This window comes from Oryza sativa, chromosome 4 (genome assembly GCF_034140825.1).
Source record: "Oryza sativa Japonica Group chromosome 4, ASM3414082v1".
Classification (NCBI taxonomy): Eukaryota; Viridiplantae; Streptophyta; class Magnoliopsida; order Poales; family Poaceae; genus Oryza; species Oryza sativa.
The window spans coordinates 15,327,061-15,344,552 of record NC_089038.1 but is presented as its reverse complement, the minus strand read 5'-3'; the positions used below and the strand labels follow the sequence as shown (position 1 = coordinate 15,344,552).

Genomic DNA, 17,492 nt, shown 5'->3' with positions numbered 1-17,492 from the left:
CCGAAGGTTTTGCGTGAGCGCACGAAAGCGGCGGCGATGGGCGGGATTGAGGAAGACAAAGAGAAAAAAAGATTTGGGTATATATGTTTGCATGAATCTCAAAGCGATCCAATGGTATATATTTGCAAGATTTAAGAGGGTCTCAGTCAAAATCCATAATGACTGTCCTATGATAAATTTCGGAAGTTATTCTCATAAAGCTATTTTGGTCATTTAAACAAAATTGTAAAGTATTAATGAAGGCTAATCGGACGGTGATGGTAAATTATAGAAGTTAAACAAAGCCAATTGCATATCGTAGAACGTGATAAAGTCAGTGATGGATCATAGATATATGATAAACTCAATAGCATATAATGTATTCTCACATCTCCAGCTTTGTCTCCACATGATACCATACGCATGGCACACTTGATACAATGAGACGCCCCTACTATTCGGGACAAAAGTCACAAAACTCGATGCTCTCTCCAGTCTCACCTGGTCCCACGCGAAAAACCATGTGGCCACCCATGTCCATACATAAAACAACTCCGCCATGCGCCCCACGCGTGCATCTCCTGCTATAAAAACGAACATCTCCACAGTACACGAGTGCTCATTGCCTTCCAAGCACAGCAGCTCATCACTGAGCTGACCAGAGAGAGCCGGAGATGGGATCGACGGCGACGGCGAGGCGGCAGCACCACGCCGTGATGGTGCCGTACCCGGCGCAGGGCCACGTCACGCCGATGCTGAAGCTGGCCAAGCTGCTCCACGCGCGCGGCTTCCACGTCACCTTCGTCAACACCGAGTTCAACCACCGCCGCCTCCTCGCCACCCGTGGCGCCGCCGCGCTCGACGGCGTCGTCCCCGGGTTCCGCTTCGCCGCCATCCCCGACGGCCTCCCGCCCTCCGACCCCGACGCCACCCAGGACATCCCCGCGCTCTGCTACTCCACCATGACCACCTGCCTCCCCCACCTCGACGCGCTCCTCGCCACGATCAACGCCGACGCCGCCGCGGCGCCGCCGGTGACGTGCGTCGTCTGCGACGGCGTCATGTCGTTCGCGTACGACGCGGCGAGGCGGATCGGCGTGCCGTGCGCCGCGCTGTGGACGGCCAGCGCGTGCGGGCTCATGGGGTACCGCCACTACCGGCATCTCGTGGAGCGGGGCCTCGTGCCGCTCAGGGACGCGGCGCAGCTCACCGACGGGTACCTCGACACGGTGGTCGACGGCGCGCGCGGCATGTGCGACGGCGTCCGGCTCCGCGACCTCCCGAGCTTCATCCGCACCACGGACCGCGGGGACACCATGCTCAACTTCCTCATGCGCGAGTGCGAGCGCCTCTCCCTCCCCGACGCCATCATCGTCAACACCTTCGACGACCTCGAGCGCCAGGCGCTCGACGAAATGCCCAGGGTCCTCCCGCCGCCCGTCTACGCCGTCGGCCCGCTCCTCCTCCAGGTCCGCCGCGCCGTCCCCGCGGGCTCCCAGCTCGACGTCGCCGTCGGCGCCAACCTCTGGAAGGAGCAGGGCGGCCTTCTCGAGTGGCTCGACGGCCGGCCGCCGCGCTCCGTCGTGTACGTCAACTACGGCAGCATCGCCGTGATGACGAACGAGCAGCTCCTCGAGTTCGCCTGGGGCCTCGCTCACAGCGGCTACCCGTTCCTCTGGAACGTGCGCCCCGACCTCGTCAAGGGCGACGCCGCCATGCTGCCGCCGGAGTTCCTCGCCGCCGTGGAGGGCCGCGGGCTGCTGACGACGTGGTGCCCGCAGGAGCAGGTGATCGAACACCCTGCGGTGGGCGTGTTCCTGACGCACTCCGGGTGGAACTCGACGCTGGAGAGCCTCGCCGCGGGCGTGCCGATGCTGAGCTGGCCGTTCTTCGCGGAGCAGCAGACGAACTGCCGGTACAAGCGGACGGAGTGGGGCGTCGGGATGGAGATCGGCGGCGAGGCGCGGCGAGGGGAGGTGGCGGCGCTGATACGGGAGGCCATGGAGGGGGAGAAGGGGGCGGAGATGCGACGGCGCGCGGCGGGGTGGAAGGAGGCGGCGGCGAGGGCGGCGCGGCCGGGTGGGCCCGCGGAGTGTGGGCTGGATCGGCTCATCCACGAGGTGCTCCTCGCTGGTGGGAACAAGGGTGGTCAAAGGCTAAGCTAGCTAGCCGTTTGACGCACGTGACTGTGGGAATTAATAATGTGTGGACATGTGTATTTGAATTCCATGTGAAATTCGAAATGATTCGTCAAACAATTTAATTTATGTAGAAATTCCTACGAAATTGCCTTGTTCCAAAACATCGTGAGCTAGGAGCTCGAGAAATGGATCTTTTTTTTTTACAAACATAGACGATTAAAACACACGTACACTTACTCCGACGAACGCATGTACGCACGCTCTACTCTAATAGTTAGCACATTTGAAAGATTTTAACGATATATATTTAGATTCACGAATTCCCTATAAACACATCGGTATCAACGGGCATGTCACTTTCTACTAAAGGAATAATTAGATGCATGGTTGGAAATTTCGGACTAGACCCCTCTGATACGATATTATTTCAGCCGAAAATTTTTATTTTTTTTAAATTTTTCGTGAATTTTGGTAATATTTGTTCGAATTCAACTAAATTTTGTTCAAAAATGTCGGAAATTTCGGTGAGGTCCAATCAAATTAGCTAAACCGAAGTTTAACCCTGATTAGATGTAAATACGAGCACACTTAATATAAAACACATGTTACTTTCAGTGACGAATTCCCACTACAGGATGATACACATTTAGAGGCGAGCTAATCAGCCTCAAAATCCCAAAAAATCCGCCTCAGAATATGTATTGAGGCCAACATTCACTGCCTCGGATACTCCTGCCTCAAAATAGTATATTGAGCCAGGCATAAGAGTTGGCCTCTAAAAGGTGTATTTGAGGCTAACCATGTATGCCTCAGAATTTGATTGAGGCATACCGCATGCCTCAATGCTAGGGTACGCTACCGAGGCTATTACTGCTGCCTCAAAACAAATTGAGGCAACTGTAACCTGCCTCAATGTAGGATGCATCAAATTAATTATATTTCCTAGATTATTATTGTGGGAAATACACATTTTCATCATCATGAAAACATGAAAACTTGACAATTGAAACAATAAGAAATTAAATAGTATCCAAATCACTTCATTCATATATTAGCAGTACATCCAATCATACATGTCCAATAAATAATACATAGCATCTCATCCGTCACTTAGACTATAACAACATTCTGGTGGTCTTAATATAGGCATTAAAGTGAACTAATATGTCTGAACTCCAATTCATATGTGGCATTTACAAGTGTTGAGACAATCAACTACTCAAAAGTGTAGATATATAATTACTGCTCATGTTTGAGCTATCTCTTCTAAGAAGTTCTCGCCAATTTTCTATAGTTGAACATGATCGACAATCATCACCGTTTGAGAGAAACTCGAGCACCTGGAGTGTAAATATGTAAAATTCAGTTAACACAAACAAACAATGTCACTATCTTTATTTAAATAAAGAACATAAAATATGATCATGAGCATGGAAATTGAGTTTACTACCAAAGAAAAATTGACAAAACAATCCAAAGTATAGCAGGAACTAATTATACAGAGAAGGAAATGCTAGAGACCTATGATTAAACATTTTGAACAGAAGTACATTTCTATGTAAAATAGACTGCACCTATTGAGGTTTTAAAGTATATGGCAATCCAAATTACAATAGCATTTCTATCTTTTGCATACTTATATTTTGCTCAATGAAATTTCCAGAATAAAAATGATGTAAATACTCTATATATACCCAACATAAATGGCACATATACCTGTTTTTGTCACTTCCCCATTGCACTGAGGTGACACTTCTTCAACATTTCAAATTGATATTTACCATGTTAGACTTGCTATGTAAACTAAGCAATAAAACAAAGAAGCCAAGAAAGGAACATACTAGTTGGGATGGCCATGCAATGCAATGACCAATAGCGTCTCTAATATAGTTCAAATTTCTATGCGGCCGGAACAATTCAGCATCTCCACATATAAGACTGTCTATCACTACTTTGTAGCACTCCCTTCCCAGCATTGTTCCTCCGACCATTTCTAAGGGGTCTTGACTTTGAATAGTAGCTCTTGCAACACGGTTATATGGACGAACAATTCTCTTAAGAAAGACATCCCTTCCAACCTATTTCAAAATGTAGCCACATCAGATTTTATTACAGAGTAGAAAGTAGAATAGTTGCTACTGTTTTGTAGTAATAAAAAAGAACTAACCACATTTTCACAAGCTAATGCTGCCCTTTTGACCTTAGCATGTTTAGTTGTTCCCACATTGGCCCCTTCAATTTTAGTAGGCTTGTTGTTATTGTACCTGGCTATATGCTTCTGTACCCCCTGTTACACAATAGAAGATGTTACTGTTGTCAACCTATTAGCATGCATTAAGCAACAGAAATGCATGGTGGTAATATAGTGCGTTCCAAATAAATACCATATATCCATATACAAACTTCAGCAGCATTTTGAGTGATCACAGTTGGAACTTTAGAGCGTTTACTTGTGGCATGATTGCTTGTTGTTTCTCCACAACGTTTTTTTTGTCATTCTTGGTTGCTTGGTACAATTGTGATTGTCCACATCTTTTTCTACCCCCTGTTGTACATTACATGTAGCATCAACCCTTCTCAATGAATCCTACAAGACTTAAGATATGTTACAGTTTGACTTGAAAAATGAAGTAAAATCGATGTTATTCAGCTCACCTTCGTAACATGCATATTTTGATTAACTTGCGATTCTCTGGCAACTCCTGGTTGCACCTATATTCAACAAAAAATAAATAAGTCTATACTAATTCCAAATAATACTAGTGCATTGACTTGAAAAATATGAAGCAAAGTCATCGTTATTCACTCACCATCCCATCATGTCTGTTATGATTAAGCTGAGATTCTTCAACAATTCTTGGTTGTACCTGTATTTTAAAAAATAATTCTTAATGCCGCAAACAATACTGGTGCATTGACTTGAGCAAGATAAAGTAAAGTCGAAGTTATTGTTAGTGCATCGTACTAAGCACAACTACTATCTGTTCGAGAAGAGCTTGAGCAGGGGACAAACAAAGAAGAATAAAGCAACCAACTAGCTAGGAGAAGAATAAAGCAACAAGCAAGCTAGATGGCTACCTGCATTTCATTCACCAAAAATCATATTTTAAACTAACATGCACCAGCTTCTAGACTATTCTAGACCATGTTCTAACTTTAGGACTATTCTAGAAGTACTTCAGACGAAGGAAATGAATTAGTTTCCATTAGCTCACCTTCCTAGCATGTTTGTTCAGACTAAGCTGCAATTCTCTAGCAATTCTTGGTTGTATCTGTATTCAACAAAGGAAAAAAAAACCATTAGATGAAACTAGACTAGCACATTGAGTTGAAAAATATGGAGAAAAGTAAATGTCATTGAAGTTACCTTCATAGCAGGCCTCTTCTGATTTAGTTGCAATGCTTCAACAATTCTTGGTTGTATCTAAAATCAAGGAAAAAAGATAGAAGTTTATAGTTCCTGAATAATAATACCAGTACAATTGAGGTTATGCAAAATGAACTATGATCTTTTATATTGTTTGAGGCAGATGAGCATGAGTGCTCCTCAATTGGCTTGTTCAAGGAATGCCTTTGTTCAGGAGAAGTATGCTTCATAGCTTTAAATTCTGCCATTTTCTCTGCAAGTCGTCTCTCCATTCGTTCTTCCATTCTTTCTTCCAGCTGTTGCATCCCTTCTTTTAAAGCACATACTTTTTGTTCCGCTCTATGTCTTGCTTCTCTCTCCAACTATAAGCTTGTTCTTTCTGTTGATTTAGTTCCTGGCAAACCAAGACTTAATATAAAACACATGTTACTTTCAGTGACGAATTCGATCCTCGATTCGTTATTATGCCATTTAGTTTTATGACGTTTGGTAGGAGGATTGTGTTGCTTAGTGACAAAAATGAGATGTTCGTCATTGAGACCAAAGACAAATTGACATGAACTAATCCAATGATATATCATGACAAATGTTTTTCTATAAGAGACCAACCGGGACAAATATTTTTTTATAAGAGACCAACCGGCAAATGTCTTAAGTTCATGATTGAAAGCACCATGGCCTGAATTTGTAAGCTGTCAAAAATTACTTAATGTTTTTAGAATTTATAATAATGTGCAAAAATGAATTAAGTTTAATGAAGTAAACAGGAGAATAAAAAATTATTAATAAATCACGGTGCGAGTTATTTTTCCTAAATTATCCATAAACTAAAATACTATATGAAATTTTAGTGGAATTTTCAAAGCTATATTATAATTTTAGTAATACATGAATTATTTATGTAATTTTTGGTGTTCCTACCCTTCGCCCTCTCTAGTAGGTTTGGTACTTCCTCCGTTTCACAATGTAAATCATTGTAGCATTTTCCACATTCATATTGATGTTAATGAATCTAGACATATATATCTATCTAGATTCATTAACATCAATATGAATGTGAGAAATACTAGAATGACTTATATTGTGAAACGGAGGGAGTAGGTTTTTAGTGTTACTACACATCTAGATTGCAGTGTAGACCAACCTGCATAGTCCAAACATCAAAATTGAGCACAGTTGAAATTCAGCGTCACTAAACCAATTTTGCCACAGAACAAGATACTACATACAGTACCACATGGTGACAAGAATTGAACACAATTCCTTCAGCTTAGTCAAGACGTCCATAAGAGGATTGTGCATAGGTGAGTTCTAGGCAAAAGGAACTGAATCTGAGATATATACAGGAATCTATATGCAGGGCACATATTTCATAACTTGGATTAGTCGGTCACACCATCCAGAACGGCTCTTGCGGTTTTAGGCAAAATGGAACTGAAATATGAACAGGCAGAATAGCTCCAAGATGGCATCTATATAGACAGACACTGCACAGATTTCGCCATCCAGAACTCAGCTCTTTCTTGGTCCGTAAAATACTGATTACGACCATGTTAAGTAGAGGATCATCTTCATTAATTTGATGGACACCTCCAGATGAACAAAGAAAAGATATATACTGATTCAGAGCGATGCAACCTTGTAGGCTGTTCCTGTAATAGAAGAAAAAAGTGTTCAGCGCCATTTAGCGTGCTAGGTTTAATGTCTCTTGTTTACATGAATATGTGTAGGTAAGCTATGAACATGTGGAATCATATCATAACTGTCTATGCGCTGAAAATCGAATAACTTACATCGGGTGGAACGAGTCCACGATTTATAGGCTTGTGTGTTGCAATTTGCAACTGAAGGACTGAGGCTTTTCTGCAAAGAGGTTATGTGCTGTGGCTGACGGGAGCTGCCCTGTGTACACCGTGCTAACTTTTTCGGGCTCAAGGTGGCAATTTTCCTAGCCGCTTACGCGCACGAGAAGTGAGCCGGTGGTTTCGGTGGAAATGCATCCGATTTCATTTAGCACGGTATTGTATTTCTCTTGGATGACGAAAGAATGGCTGCTTGCAGCTTTGTGAACATCCTGGAATGGCTGTCCAAGACTTCCTTCATCACTTCGGTCTTCTAGCCTGGTTGAATGAGCAGCGACTCAAAATTGAAGAAACTTTTTTTTTGCAGTAGGATTTGACAGAATTGATGAACAAAAAAAGGAGCATCAGCAACAAAAGAGTGTAATGGGGGAAGGATCCGAAACAAAGCAACGATAGTTTGATTAATTGATTGATATATATTTGTGGAGATGTCAAAACAACAAGGCAGCAATACAAATAAGTCAACTTTAGGGTTTTAGTATAGTCCCTGAAAACCAGAAAATTGCAAATCAATAATCAATTTTTGGCTGTCTGAAGAGGCTGGTAGTCATAAGATCTGATTTTGAAGGTCAGGTTAATTTTCAGACTTCTGTGAGAACGACTATGAAAGTTCAGAATTGGAAATTCGACTTCTTCCTGACCAGAACTGCATCCAAGCATAGGACATACGGAAGGTGCAAAGTAGATATTTTACATACATGTCGGGGGATGCATCGGGGTTGTAGTCTTGCTCCTACAGGATAGCAGCTGAATTATAAAGGAGCAAGTGAACACAAATAATTGCACACCACATGCCCCCATGGACATACCTCAGCAATGAACTCCCATTTTTCATCCTTAAGAGATTGCCGTACAACATCACCATGATCATACACAATCTGGGTTTCAAACAAAAGAAAAGAGAATATCTAAATATGAAGTCAAGTGAAAGGAAGCAAAAGAAACGGTGCCCAAATTAATAAATGGAGCATGGAAAGTGCAGACAAAGCCCACATGCAAAATGTTCACCTCGTGTGTTTCTGAAGAAGCATCAAATGACTTAACCAATCCATTGTAGAACCTGCAGAGCATGCAATGAATTCAAAATTAATAAGAAAAGCCTAAAACATACACACATAACTCCAGTATAACTCATGAGAGTTCGTTATAAAACCAGAGGACTAAAGCAATGGAAGTTCAATAAGAACCAGCATTAACAATTGAACAATATAGCAAATGGTAAAACATTGGTACATAGCTCCATACACCAGGTTTAAGTCGCCAAAAGTTTTATATAAACAAGTCAAATGAATAAACAACAAACCATTGAGCACTAATTATAATATAGATGCATGTTTTAGAACATCTCTTCAAATAAGAAACATATTTGATGATTATCACACTTACATTTCATCAGCAGGCCACCGTACTTTGATTCTCGAGCCAACAATGCTACCGTCAAGAGCTTTTTTATTTGAATTAGGAGCCTGACAAGAGGACATAAAGCTTGTAACTGAAACAGAGAGCATGGTGGAACAATAATGTTTACTTTTGACATTCAGCAATCAGGCACGCATACCTCTTTAGTTCCCTGTACAATTTCCGGTTTCAACTCATCCCCACTATCTGCTGGTTGTCCTATAGTTTTACCCATCATGGTCGAAGATTTAGGAGACACTACTTCCTTCTTAATAATGAAATAGTCAGTGCAGTTGACCAATAAGATGATCATAGCATGGACAAAACTTTCAATACAACTGTTAGAACTCTATGAACTCTCTCTGTGACAGATTACCATTGCCAATCATAAAGCTGTAGAACTTTGTTCAAATGAAGATGATAAACTTTTCAACAACACAATGATCATCAAACAATGGGGATATAAGCTATACATTTGAAAACGATGAGCTATGGTTCTACTAACTGTAAACAGTAGTTTCCACCAGCCACTTCAAATACGAAGACCCCCAAAAGTGAATTATGATTAAGTAAAACAGATATTCAACCTTTAACTGGTAATACCCATGCATGTGTGGTGTGCAGTGCAAACAACTCAATATATTGGCTGGTAATAAAAGTATTACTTTAAAATTGAAATCCTAATCAGTGTGTTGGTTACATGATAGTAATATTGCAATGATCAGCTAGTTGGAAATATATTACATAGAATATATAGGTTAAATTTCACAAAACCCAGTTTTCAAGGCATTCATAGCACAAAACCATAGGTACTACAATTTTTTTTCAAGGAACCCTATGTTTTGGGGCAGTAACCATTAGGGCAAAAATATTATCCAAATATGTAGAAGTAGTAAAGCAGTTTAACTGACCATGTCATGCATAAAAGCACCAACATTGTTATCTCCAGCAACTATAGCATCTTGGAGAAATGATGTAACAAGATTGCTATATTCGGTTATGGGAGCACCCTGAAGTAGTTTGATGAACACTGGCTTTAACTTTTCATGGCAGAGTCCTATTACCCTCTCTGCAAGTACAAAAGATGCTGGAGGAGTTTCCTACAAGCCAAGTTGAAAACTTTAGTGAAGATGATGTTATATTGTTGATACAAACAATGTATGGACCAAATTACTTTTTCTTCCTTTTTAACATTCTGAAGCAGGCAGGATGCCAGATCTTTAATTAGATCTTGTTCCATATCAGTAATATCTTCGATCACAAACTTCATTATGGTTTCCATATAGGATATAACATGCTCCTGATGAGTATTGCTGAAATAAATGAAAAACGTTAAGGAATGAAAGGGTAATAAAAGCACCTGAAAATTTTAATAAAGCATACACAAGACAAAAACATGCATGCACACATTTAGAGGAAAAGGCGTCTGCAATATACACACAAATAGAGGGATTCTTGAAGTAACAAACTGCAGTGACATTGTGAGCTCTTATCTCATAGCATTTTGTTAATTCATAAACAGAACAATGGTATAATCTCAACTTGCAGCAACTCAAATCACGGTGTACTTTGTAGAATACTATGTTAGAAAAAAAATACAGCAATTGACAGCTCTTGACACACAAATGGAGTAAAACAGTGGAAACAAAGAATAATTAATGGTGGGTTGTATCACTATTTTTATGGACCAGGATAAACTGTGCCTCAGTTCTAAAATGAAGAACAACAAAGGGGTGAAATTTTGTAGCACCATAAAAGGTGTCATTAAATTTTATTAGAAAAGACAAAATGATGAATGATGTATATGCAAAATGATGTTCTGTGTGGACCGAAAATAATTACATAGATGCTTTCAGTGTTATGGTCAGTATAACCGATCAGCTTAACAATTTAAGTGAAATGCATAAAGCATGCAAACTACATAGAAAAGCCATCTTTACAATGTTTCCCTGAATCAGAGTAACTTTAAACATGGTTATAACCTGCATCCTTCACCTTCTCTGTATATTCCACAACCATAAGTCCATAACTATGTCATATAAACTGCCACAGTCATTCATACGCATCTTTTAAAGTCAAGAACAGGACTGCAACATCTCTGTAATCCATTTGACAGAAATTATGACAGAATGGACACAAGTATGGCAGAAAAACAGAGAAAGAAGTTGCATACGATACGGTGCGGAAGAAATGGTGAAACATATCCCGTATCAGATCATTGCAGTCAAGATCTAACAACAAGGCACAACCCCGTATCCTTGCAAAAGTTCCAAGCATTGAAACCCTTGTTCCATAGGAGGGGCAGTCCACATCATCCAGTTCACAGAAGACCCCAACAACAAGCTTGAGAACATCCTGAAACAAGGTAAGAGATAAAGGTCAGTAATACACTCAAACACCACCATTTCATCCCCAGAAGAACAAGAAGAAGAGAAAGTCACCTTCATCACATCATCATCATAAGGGGGATCCGGCGCGCGGATCTTGATCAGCGTGGTTAAACACGACACTACGGCGAGCTTCACTCCGGGGTCAGTGTGATCCAGTAGCTCTTTCTTAATCAATGCTCTCATAACAGGGATAAGAGCACTGTGAATTCTGTCTACCTCACACTGATTCACTCTGTACAACAATTTGGCTGCTTCCTGCATAAAAGAAAAGAAATTCTAAAAAAAGTCTCTACATGGTCAATCAGATCCAATCCAAACAATACACTTCTGTAACCACAGTCAAGCCAAACAACACAACAGCTAAATAAAGTCTTGTTCAAAATTTGATTTATTTTTCAAAGAAGGCAATAGAGAGCTAACTAAAGATTAGAGTCCATTATAACAATCCAATGCTGGAGTAGAGATTCTAGTATTGCCGAAACTCCTACTTTTGCAGCACCCTAATTACTTCTAATTGAAATGGTATTACTTGAGAGTTGATGAATAGTACATAATAAATCAAGGGTTCGAACTGGGGGGCAGAGCTCACCTGGAGCAACCTGAGCAGCTCGCCGTCGTCCGGAAGCGAGCTCAGGCGGGCGCCGACGTCGCGCAGCCGCCGCCGCACCTCCACCTCCGCGGCGTCCCGCTCCATTCGGCGGCGACACAGTCGGAGAGAAGCAGTAGCACTGTTTGAGTGAAGGGGACTGTGGTTGTAGCCGGTGCAGCGGAGAGACTGACAACGTTTCTCTCTGTTCTTTTTTATGTTAAAAGATCCTTTTGATATCGTATCACCCAATTTCTTCTATATCAAAAGGCAGAACAGACTTTTATAACTTTAACAGTCCATATCTTTAAAACTATTTAATTTAAAGACACTAAAACAGTATGTACATATTTGTCTTACAAAGTGAGTGATAATTTATTTATCTCTTATATATATATTATGATAGAAAAATATAGTCAAAGAAAGATTTCAGAGATCGTGTCATTGTTCAATGCGTCTAATAATTATGGAACCGGAGGGAATAGGCAAAGAAAGCATATTAATGTTCTTGTCGAATGAGAAGTGGGACGGCAGATGATATTGGAACTAATAGATGGGTCTTAGGCCCTGTTTAGATGAGACTAAAACTTTTAAGTCCCTATCACATCGGATGTTTGAAAATTAATTATAAATATTAAACGTAGACTATTAATAAAACCCATCCATAATCTTGGACTAATTTGCGAGATGAATCTAATGAGCCTAATTAATCCATGATTAGCCTATGTGATGCTACAGTAAACATTCTCTGATTATAGATTAATTAGGCTTAAAAAATTTGTCTCGTGAATTAGCTTTTATTTATGTAATTAGTTTTGTAAGTAGTCTATATTTAATACTCTAAATTAGTGTCTAAAGACAGGGACTAAAGTTAAGTCCCTGGATCTAAACACCACCTTAGCCCATTTAAAGATTAATTCTTTAGAAAATAAAAAAAACCCACATCATAGGAGGTATGTATAGGAGTATCACCTTACCGATTCTAGAAGAGAGACCTCCTTAAAAGGAGAATGCTCTCCTATTCAATTGAGGCATGTGTAGTTGAGAACTAGATAAGGCTTGTTCTGGTCAGGCTGGCCAGGTAGCATATGTACGCGATATACTCGTGAATGGTCTATCAAAATTGGTTCCTCATCTTTATGCAGACGTGACTTTTTTAGTTTTGTTTTGCTGCAAAATTCGGTATTTGTTTTTCTAAACCTAGCGCATAGAAACACATCGTTGGTACGTGGAACGGCGTAGAGTCCGAATAAGTTACGTACGACAGTTTTGTTTTGTTGTAAAATTCGGTGTTTGTTTTGTAAACATAGATTTTGGAAATACATCAAATAATCTGGTGCATGAAGTGGCGTGGAGTCCGAATAAGTTATGCGTGACTTATCCGGTTCGGTTACGTGGTGTGGAGATCGTGCAGGCATTCTGATCACGCGTCATGTTATCTCTATAAAACCAAGTTGTCGCCTCCTTGCAACATATGCGAAAGCAATCTAGGGTTTTCTATCTCTCTATATACTACGTCGCTGCTCCTAGTCTACTCCGTCCTGTTTGTTAACATGAACCGATATCAGGAGAGTATGTCTCCGAAACCTTCGTCTTTAACATCCTACACAGGGTGAAGGTAACAATAAGATTTTTGCGAAGCTCTTCACGTGACTGCTTGTTGTTCGTCCGCCATGGCTCGATCATCTTCCTCTTCGTTCGTTCAAGTGTTACGCACCGTCATCAACACATGGTACCGCGAGTTTTTCATGCTGTGCAGTTGAACTTTCAAAATCCTTGGTACACATTGACAATATTTTACATATTAGATATGTTCATGTTTTATGTCTATTTTACATTTATAGATTATATGATGCGATTATGCTAATTTATATTTTTAATATCATGATTAAATCTAATGGGCTTATATTTCCAATAACGAAAGTGAGATGGAGATAATTTAAATGGAGCGTGGTTTTAAATTCTAGAAATTTATTTTTTTTTTGGACGGAAGTAGTATTTTACTATCGCTCTTTGGTTTTGGATCGTCGTGAAAACGAGAATCATGGTGTTTAAAGTTAGCTCAACTATTAACTTATAAATTATACTAATAGAAAGAAATTAATCCGGTAGTTGAGGTGTCAGGTTGATAGTATAAATATATATTATCTATTTAGAATATATGAACGGTGCAAATTTGATTTTACTACCACGTGATAGCCTAACATTTTCTTTTCGAAAAAACAACAATCGGGACGTGTAATACAGAGAATATTCTTTTTACAAATAATAGTATTTAACAAAAATAGCAAAAAAATATATATCCTCATTCTAAAATAATAGATTTAGTACATGTTGTTTTGGCGGTTCGACAAGACGCTGTTAACGTCAAAATTTGGTAATATTCTTTAGCGGATTCGGTTAATTAATCAGCCGATGGAAATATTATCCATAAGAGTCCAAGTTCTGAACCATGAATACCATAGCATGGCAATTTAATTATATCCATTAATTAGGCATCATTTAGTAATTTTGGAAGTTTTGTCTAGTGTCCGATTGGGACTTATATCTATCCTTTTAACTTTAGGAAACTTGTGTCAGGTCCTATATGGATATATCTACCCATGGGTATAAATAGTTGTTTCCGTATGCCTATCATTGCCTATAGGTGATCGAGATACGCCTATACTTGGTCCTTGACCAGCATCATCCCGAAATAAAAATCATTCGCTAAAAGGAATAATAGAATTAATTAAAATTCGAAAAGAAATTGGCAAACACTAAAATACGTGCAAGAAAAATTCAAATGTGGCCCGGAGAATTTTTGTTAAATTCTCCTTGGTCTAAAAGGAGCCCTCAAATTTTACTTGAATTTTCAGAGCACCGGAAATAATTATTAAGCAACAAAAACAATTATCAAAGTTTAATAAAAAGAAAAACCTAAAAATAATCCTCCTTTTCCTTTGGGCCAAGTCTGGCCCAAAGTCCCCCCTCTCTCCCCTCGGCCCGCGGCCGAAGTCTCCCTTTCCTCCCTCTCTTTCTCTCCCTCTCCTTCTCTCCCTCCTTCTCTTGGGCCCCTCTTCCCCTCCCGGCCCACTCCCTCCTCCCTCTCTCTCCCGGGCCGTTTCCCCCCCCTCCTCTCCCGGCCTGCCCGGCCCAGGCCGCCTCCCCCTCCTCTCCCACCTGGGCCGTGTCCCGGCCCAGCCGAGCCCCCCCTGCCCGAGCCGCCCCTCCCTCCCGTGCACGTGCGTTGCACGCGCGCTGAGCGCGCGCCCGCGTGGGGCCCACGCGCCAGGCCGCCGTCGCCTTCTTCCTCCAGCCGCCGCCCGGCCCTCTCTCTCTCCCGTGAAAACCCTACTCCTTTCCTCCCTCAAATCCGTGTGATTCGCTCATGGGATTCCAAAATTAAATAGGGGAAATTAACCCCCATTGATTCCTCTTCAATTCCCCCCAATTTCCCCCTTGAATGCCGCCCCCAATCGCCGGGAACGCCCGCGTCTTCCTCGGCTGCCTCCCATGGCCGCCGGCCGCCTTTACCGCCGCCGTTCCGACCTCCTCCCGTGGCCGGCTCTCTCCCCCATCCTATAAAATGGGATCCTCATCCCCCGTTCTCTCGTTTTAGCCCCACCCCGAGCCTCCCCGTGGTCCCTAGCTCTCTCCCCGCCGCCCTCCTCTCTCTCCCACGCTGCCGGCCGCCTCCAGCCGCCTGGGCCGCCTCGACCGTGCGCCGGCCGGCCGCGCCGTCGCCTCCTCCAGCGTCGCCGCTACCTCCTCCACCCCGGCCTGCCCTCCGTTTCCCGCGGAGACCCCCGGAGCTGCCTTCCCGTCGTCGCCCTTCTCTTTCCTCCGCGCCGGCCGCCTCCAGTCGCCTCTCCCGCCTCGCCCGTGCGCCGTCCGGTCGCGCCGTCTTCTCCCTCGGCCTCGCAGCCACCTCCTCTCCCTCGGTCAGCCCTCCGTTTCGCGGGGAAAGCACCGGAGACGCGTCCTCGCCGGCGTCCAGTGGCGTCGCCACCACTTCTCCGTCTCCGGCCGGCTGCTGTTCGTCGCCGGTACGCCGACCGACGTCGCCGTCTCCTCCGTTGACGTCGCAGCGTCGTCCTCCACCCCGGCTGCTCCTCGGTTTCGCCGGAACGCCGTCGCCGCGCCGGCCTCTCCATCCTCTTCGTCGCCGGCGTCCTTTCGGCCGCCCCTTCCTCCTCCTCGGCTCGTCGGCTTGCTGCACCACTACCACCTCCGGCATCGCAGCGGCAAGGCCGTCCTCGGCATCGTTTCCCCTCCATCCAAACCCCTCCGCGGTCCATCATCGTCGTCTCCGATCGTTCTCGTCGTCGACGTCCCATCGGTCGCCCGGCTCGTCGTCTCGCGGCGCCGCCTCCGTCGTCGTCATCGTAGCGGCGTGTTCCACGTCATCCTCGTCCCCGTGCCGCCGCTGCCGGCTGCCCTCGTCGCCTCCTCGCCGGCCCCGGTCGTCGTCGTCGTCGTCCTCCCGTCGTTCCCGGTCGTCGTGGCGTTCGTCCCTCCGTCGAGCCGTTCTCGTCCGTCGTCCGCGTTCGTCAAGCGAGCCGCCGCAGCCCCGTCCTCGTCTTCGTCCTCGGCTCCGCGTCGTCAAGCCTCGTGCCGGCCGCGTCTCGCCTTCGTCCAAGGATCGCCGCCGAAGTCGTCCCCTCGCCGTTCGTCTCCGTTGTGCCCGTCTGTCTCCGCCGCGCCCGTTCGTCGTTGTCGTTCCCGCGCCTCGTCGCGTGGTGGTAAGGATCCCTCTCCCTCGCTGCCCCGTCCTCGTCCTTTCGGTGTCACCCGTACTCGTTGTGCGGTCGTCGACCCCGGTACCCGTGTATCGGTGTCGGTAGTCGTTCACTTGTGCGGGTGGTGACCGTGTGGTGCCTAGTGGAGTCCGTTTGTCGGCCACTCGCCTCGGTTGACACACGGGATCCGCTTCCATCGACCCGTGGACCGTCTCTGTGTACTCGGTCTACCGCGGTCCTTTTTGTTGACATGTGGGGTCCGCATGTCAACGGCGCAGCCTTCCTGTCTTTTCCAGGCTAGCGCTTACACCTGTTTTATAATTGCAAAGCTTAATTATAATAATCCGCAAATTTCCATATAACAGCATTAAACCTCGGATGATCATATCTCGGTCATACGAACTCTGAATCGACCCGTTCAAGTCTCCTAATGTTTGTTATAACCTAAAGAACCCTGTGCTTTCTTTTTATGTATTATTATTGCTTCTTTATAGGCTTGTAGCTTTGCTTGTGTGCTTCGCGTAGCTTCTGTCGTTCCGGAGGTTCCCGAAGCGTGGTTCGCGGCCGTCGCCGAAGGTTCGGAAGGCCGTTCTCTCTGAGCAAGGCAAGTCACATCATCCTTGAGCATATTGAATCCCAGTTTATAAAATTATTTTGATTTAAATTATTGCATTACCGCTTTATTTAAATTCCCGCGTTATCACTGTTTTATTTAGCCATGCCTATTTACCTTTGTTATGACCATATTATTATTGTTATTGTTATTATTATTACCTTGTTCACCCTAGATTAAACAAAACCTCAACTAGTGGACACTCTACTCATGGTTCCACTAGTATGAACTTAGGTAGATGCTTCGCTGGTTAATTAGGCAGCACTAGGTGGTTTTTATAACTTTAGACTTTGGGAATTCTCATATCATTTGGACACTATGGAATTGTTGGATTATGGTGGAATTGGACATACACCTCTCTTCCTCTTTCAAAACCCCTAAAACCTGTTTTCGGTGGGGTTTGGGTGCATGCCAGTTGTGGGAAGTAGCACCCCG

General features: G+C 43.6%; 2 protein-coding genes across 3 annotated transcripts; one reads left to right on the top strand and one right to left on the bottom strand.

The window, feature by feature from the left end:
• Window positions 1-597: 597 nt before the first annotated feature.
• Window positions 598-2,275, top strand: LOC107276086 (7-deoxyloganetin glucosyltransferase). The gene has a single exon (XM_015779111.3). It carries the CDS (start codon window positions 654-656, stop codon window positions 2,142-2,144), a length of 1,491 nt encoding a protein of 496 aa, XP_015634597.2. The 5' UTR covers window positions 598-653; the 3' UTR covers window positions 2,145-2,275.
• A 4,378-nt stretch (window positions 2,276-6,653) lies between these two features.
• LOC4335488 (sister chromatid cohesion protein PDS5 homolog D) lies at window positions 6,654-11,887 on the bottom strand. Of its 2 annotated transcripts, none has more exons than XM_015779075.3 (12): window positions 11,727-11,887; window positions 11,189-11,392; window positions 10,921-11,102; window positions 9,922-10,060; window positions 9,659-9,847; window positions 8,908-9,015; window positions 8,736-8,815; window positions 8,358-8,409; window positions 8,159-8,227; window positions 8,048-8,082; window positions 7,281-7,607; window positions 6,654-7,139 (listed from the first exon to the last, which is right to left on the bottom strand). In XM_015779075.3, exons 1-11 carry the CDS (start codon window positions 11,829-11,831, stop codon window positions 7,436-7,438), a joined length of 1,335 nt encoding a protein of 444 aa, XP_015634561.1. In that variant the 5' UTR covers window positions 11,832-11,887; the 3' UTR covers window positions 6,654-7,139; window positions 7,281-7,435. The 2 variants fall into 2 exon arrangements, with proteins under 2 accessions (XP_015634561.1, XP_015634562.1); XM_015779076.3 differs by having other exon boundaries at window positions 8,908-9,012.
• Window positions 11,888-17,492: the final 5,605 nt, after the last annotated feature.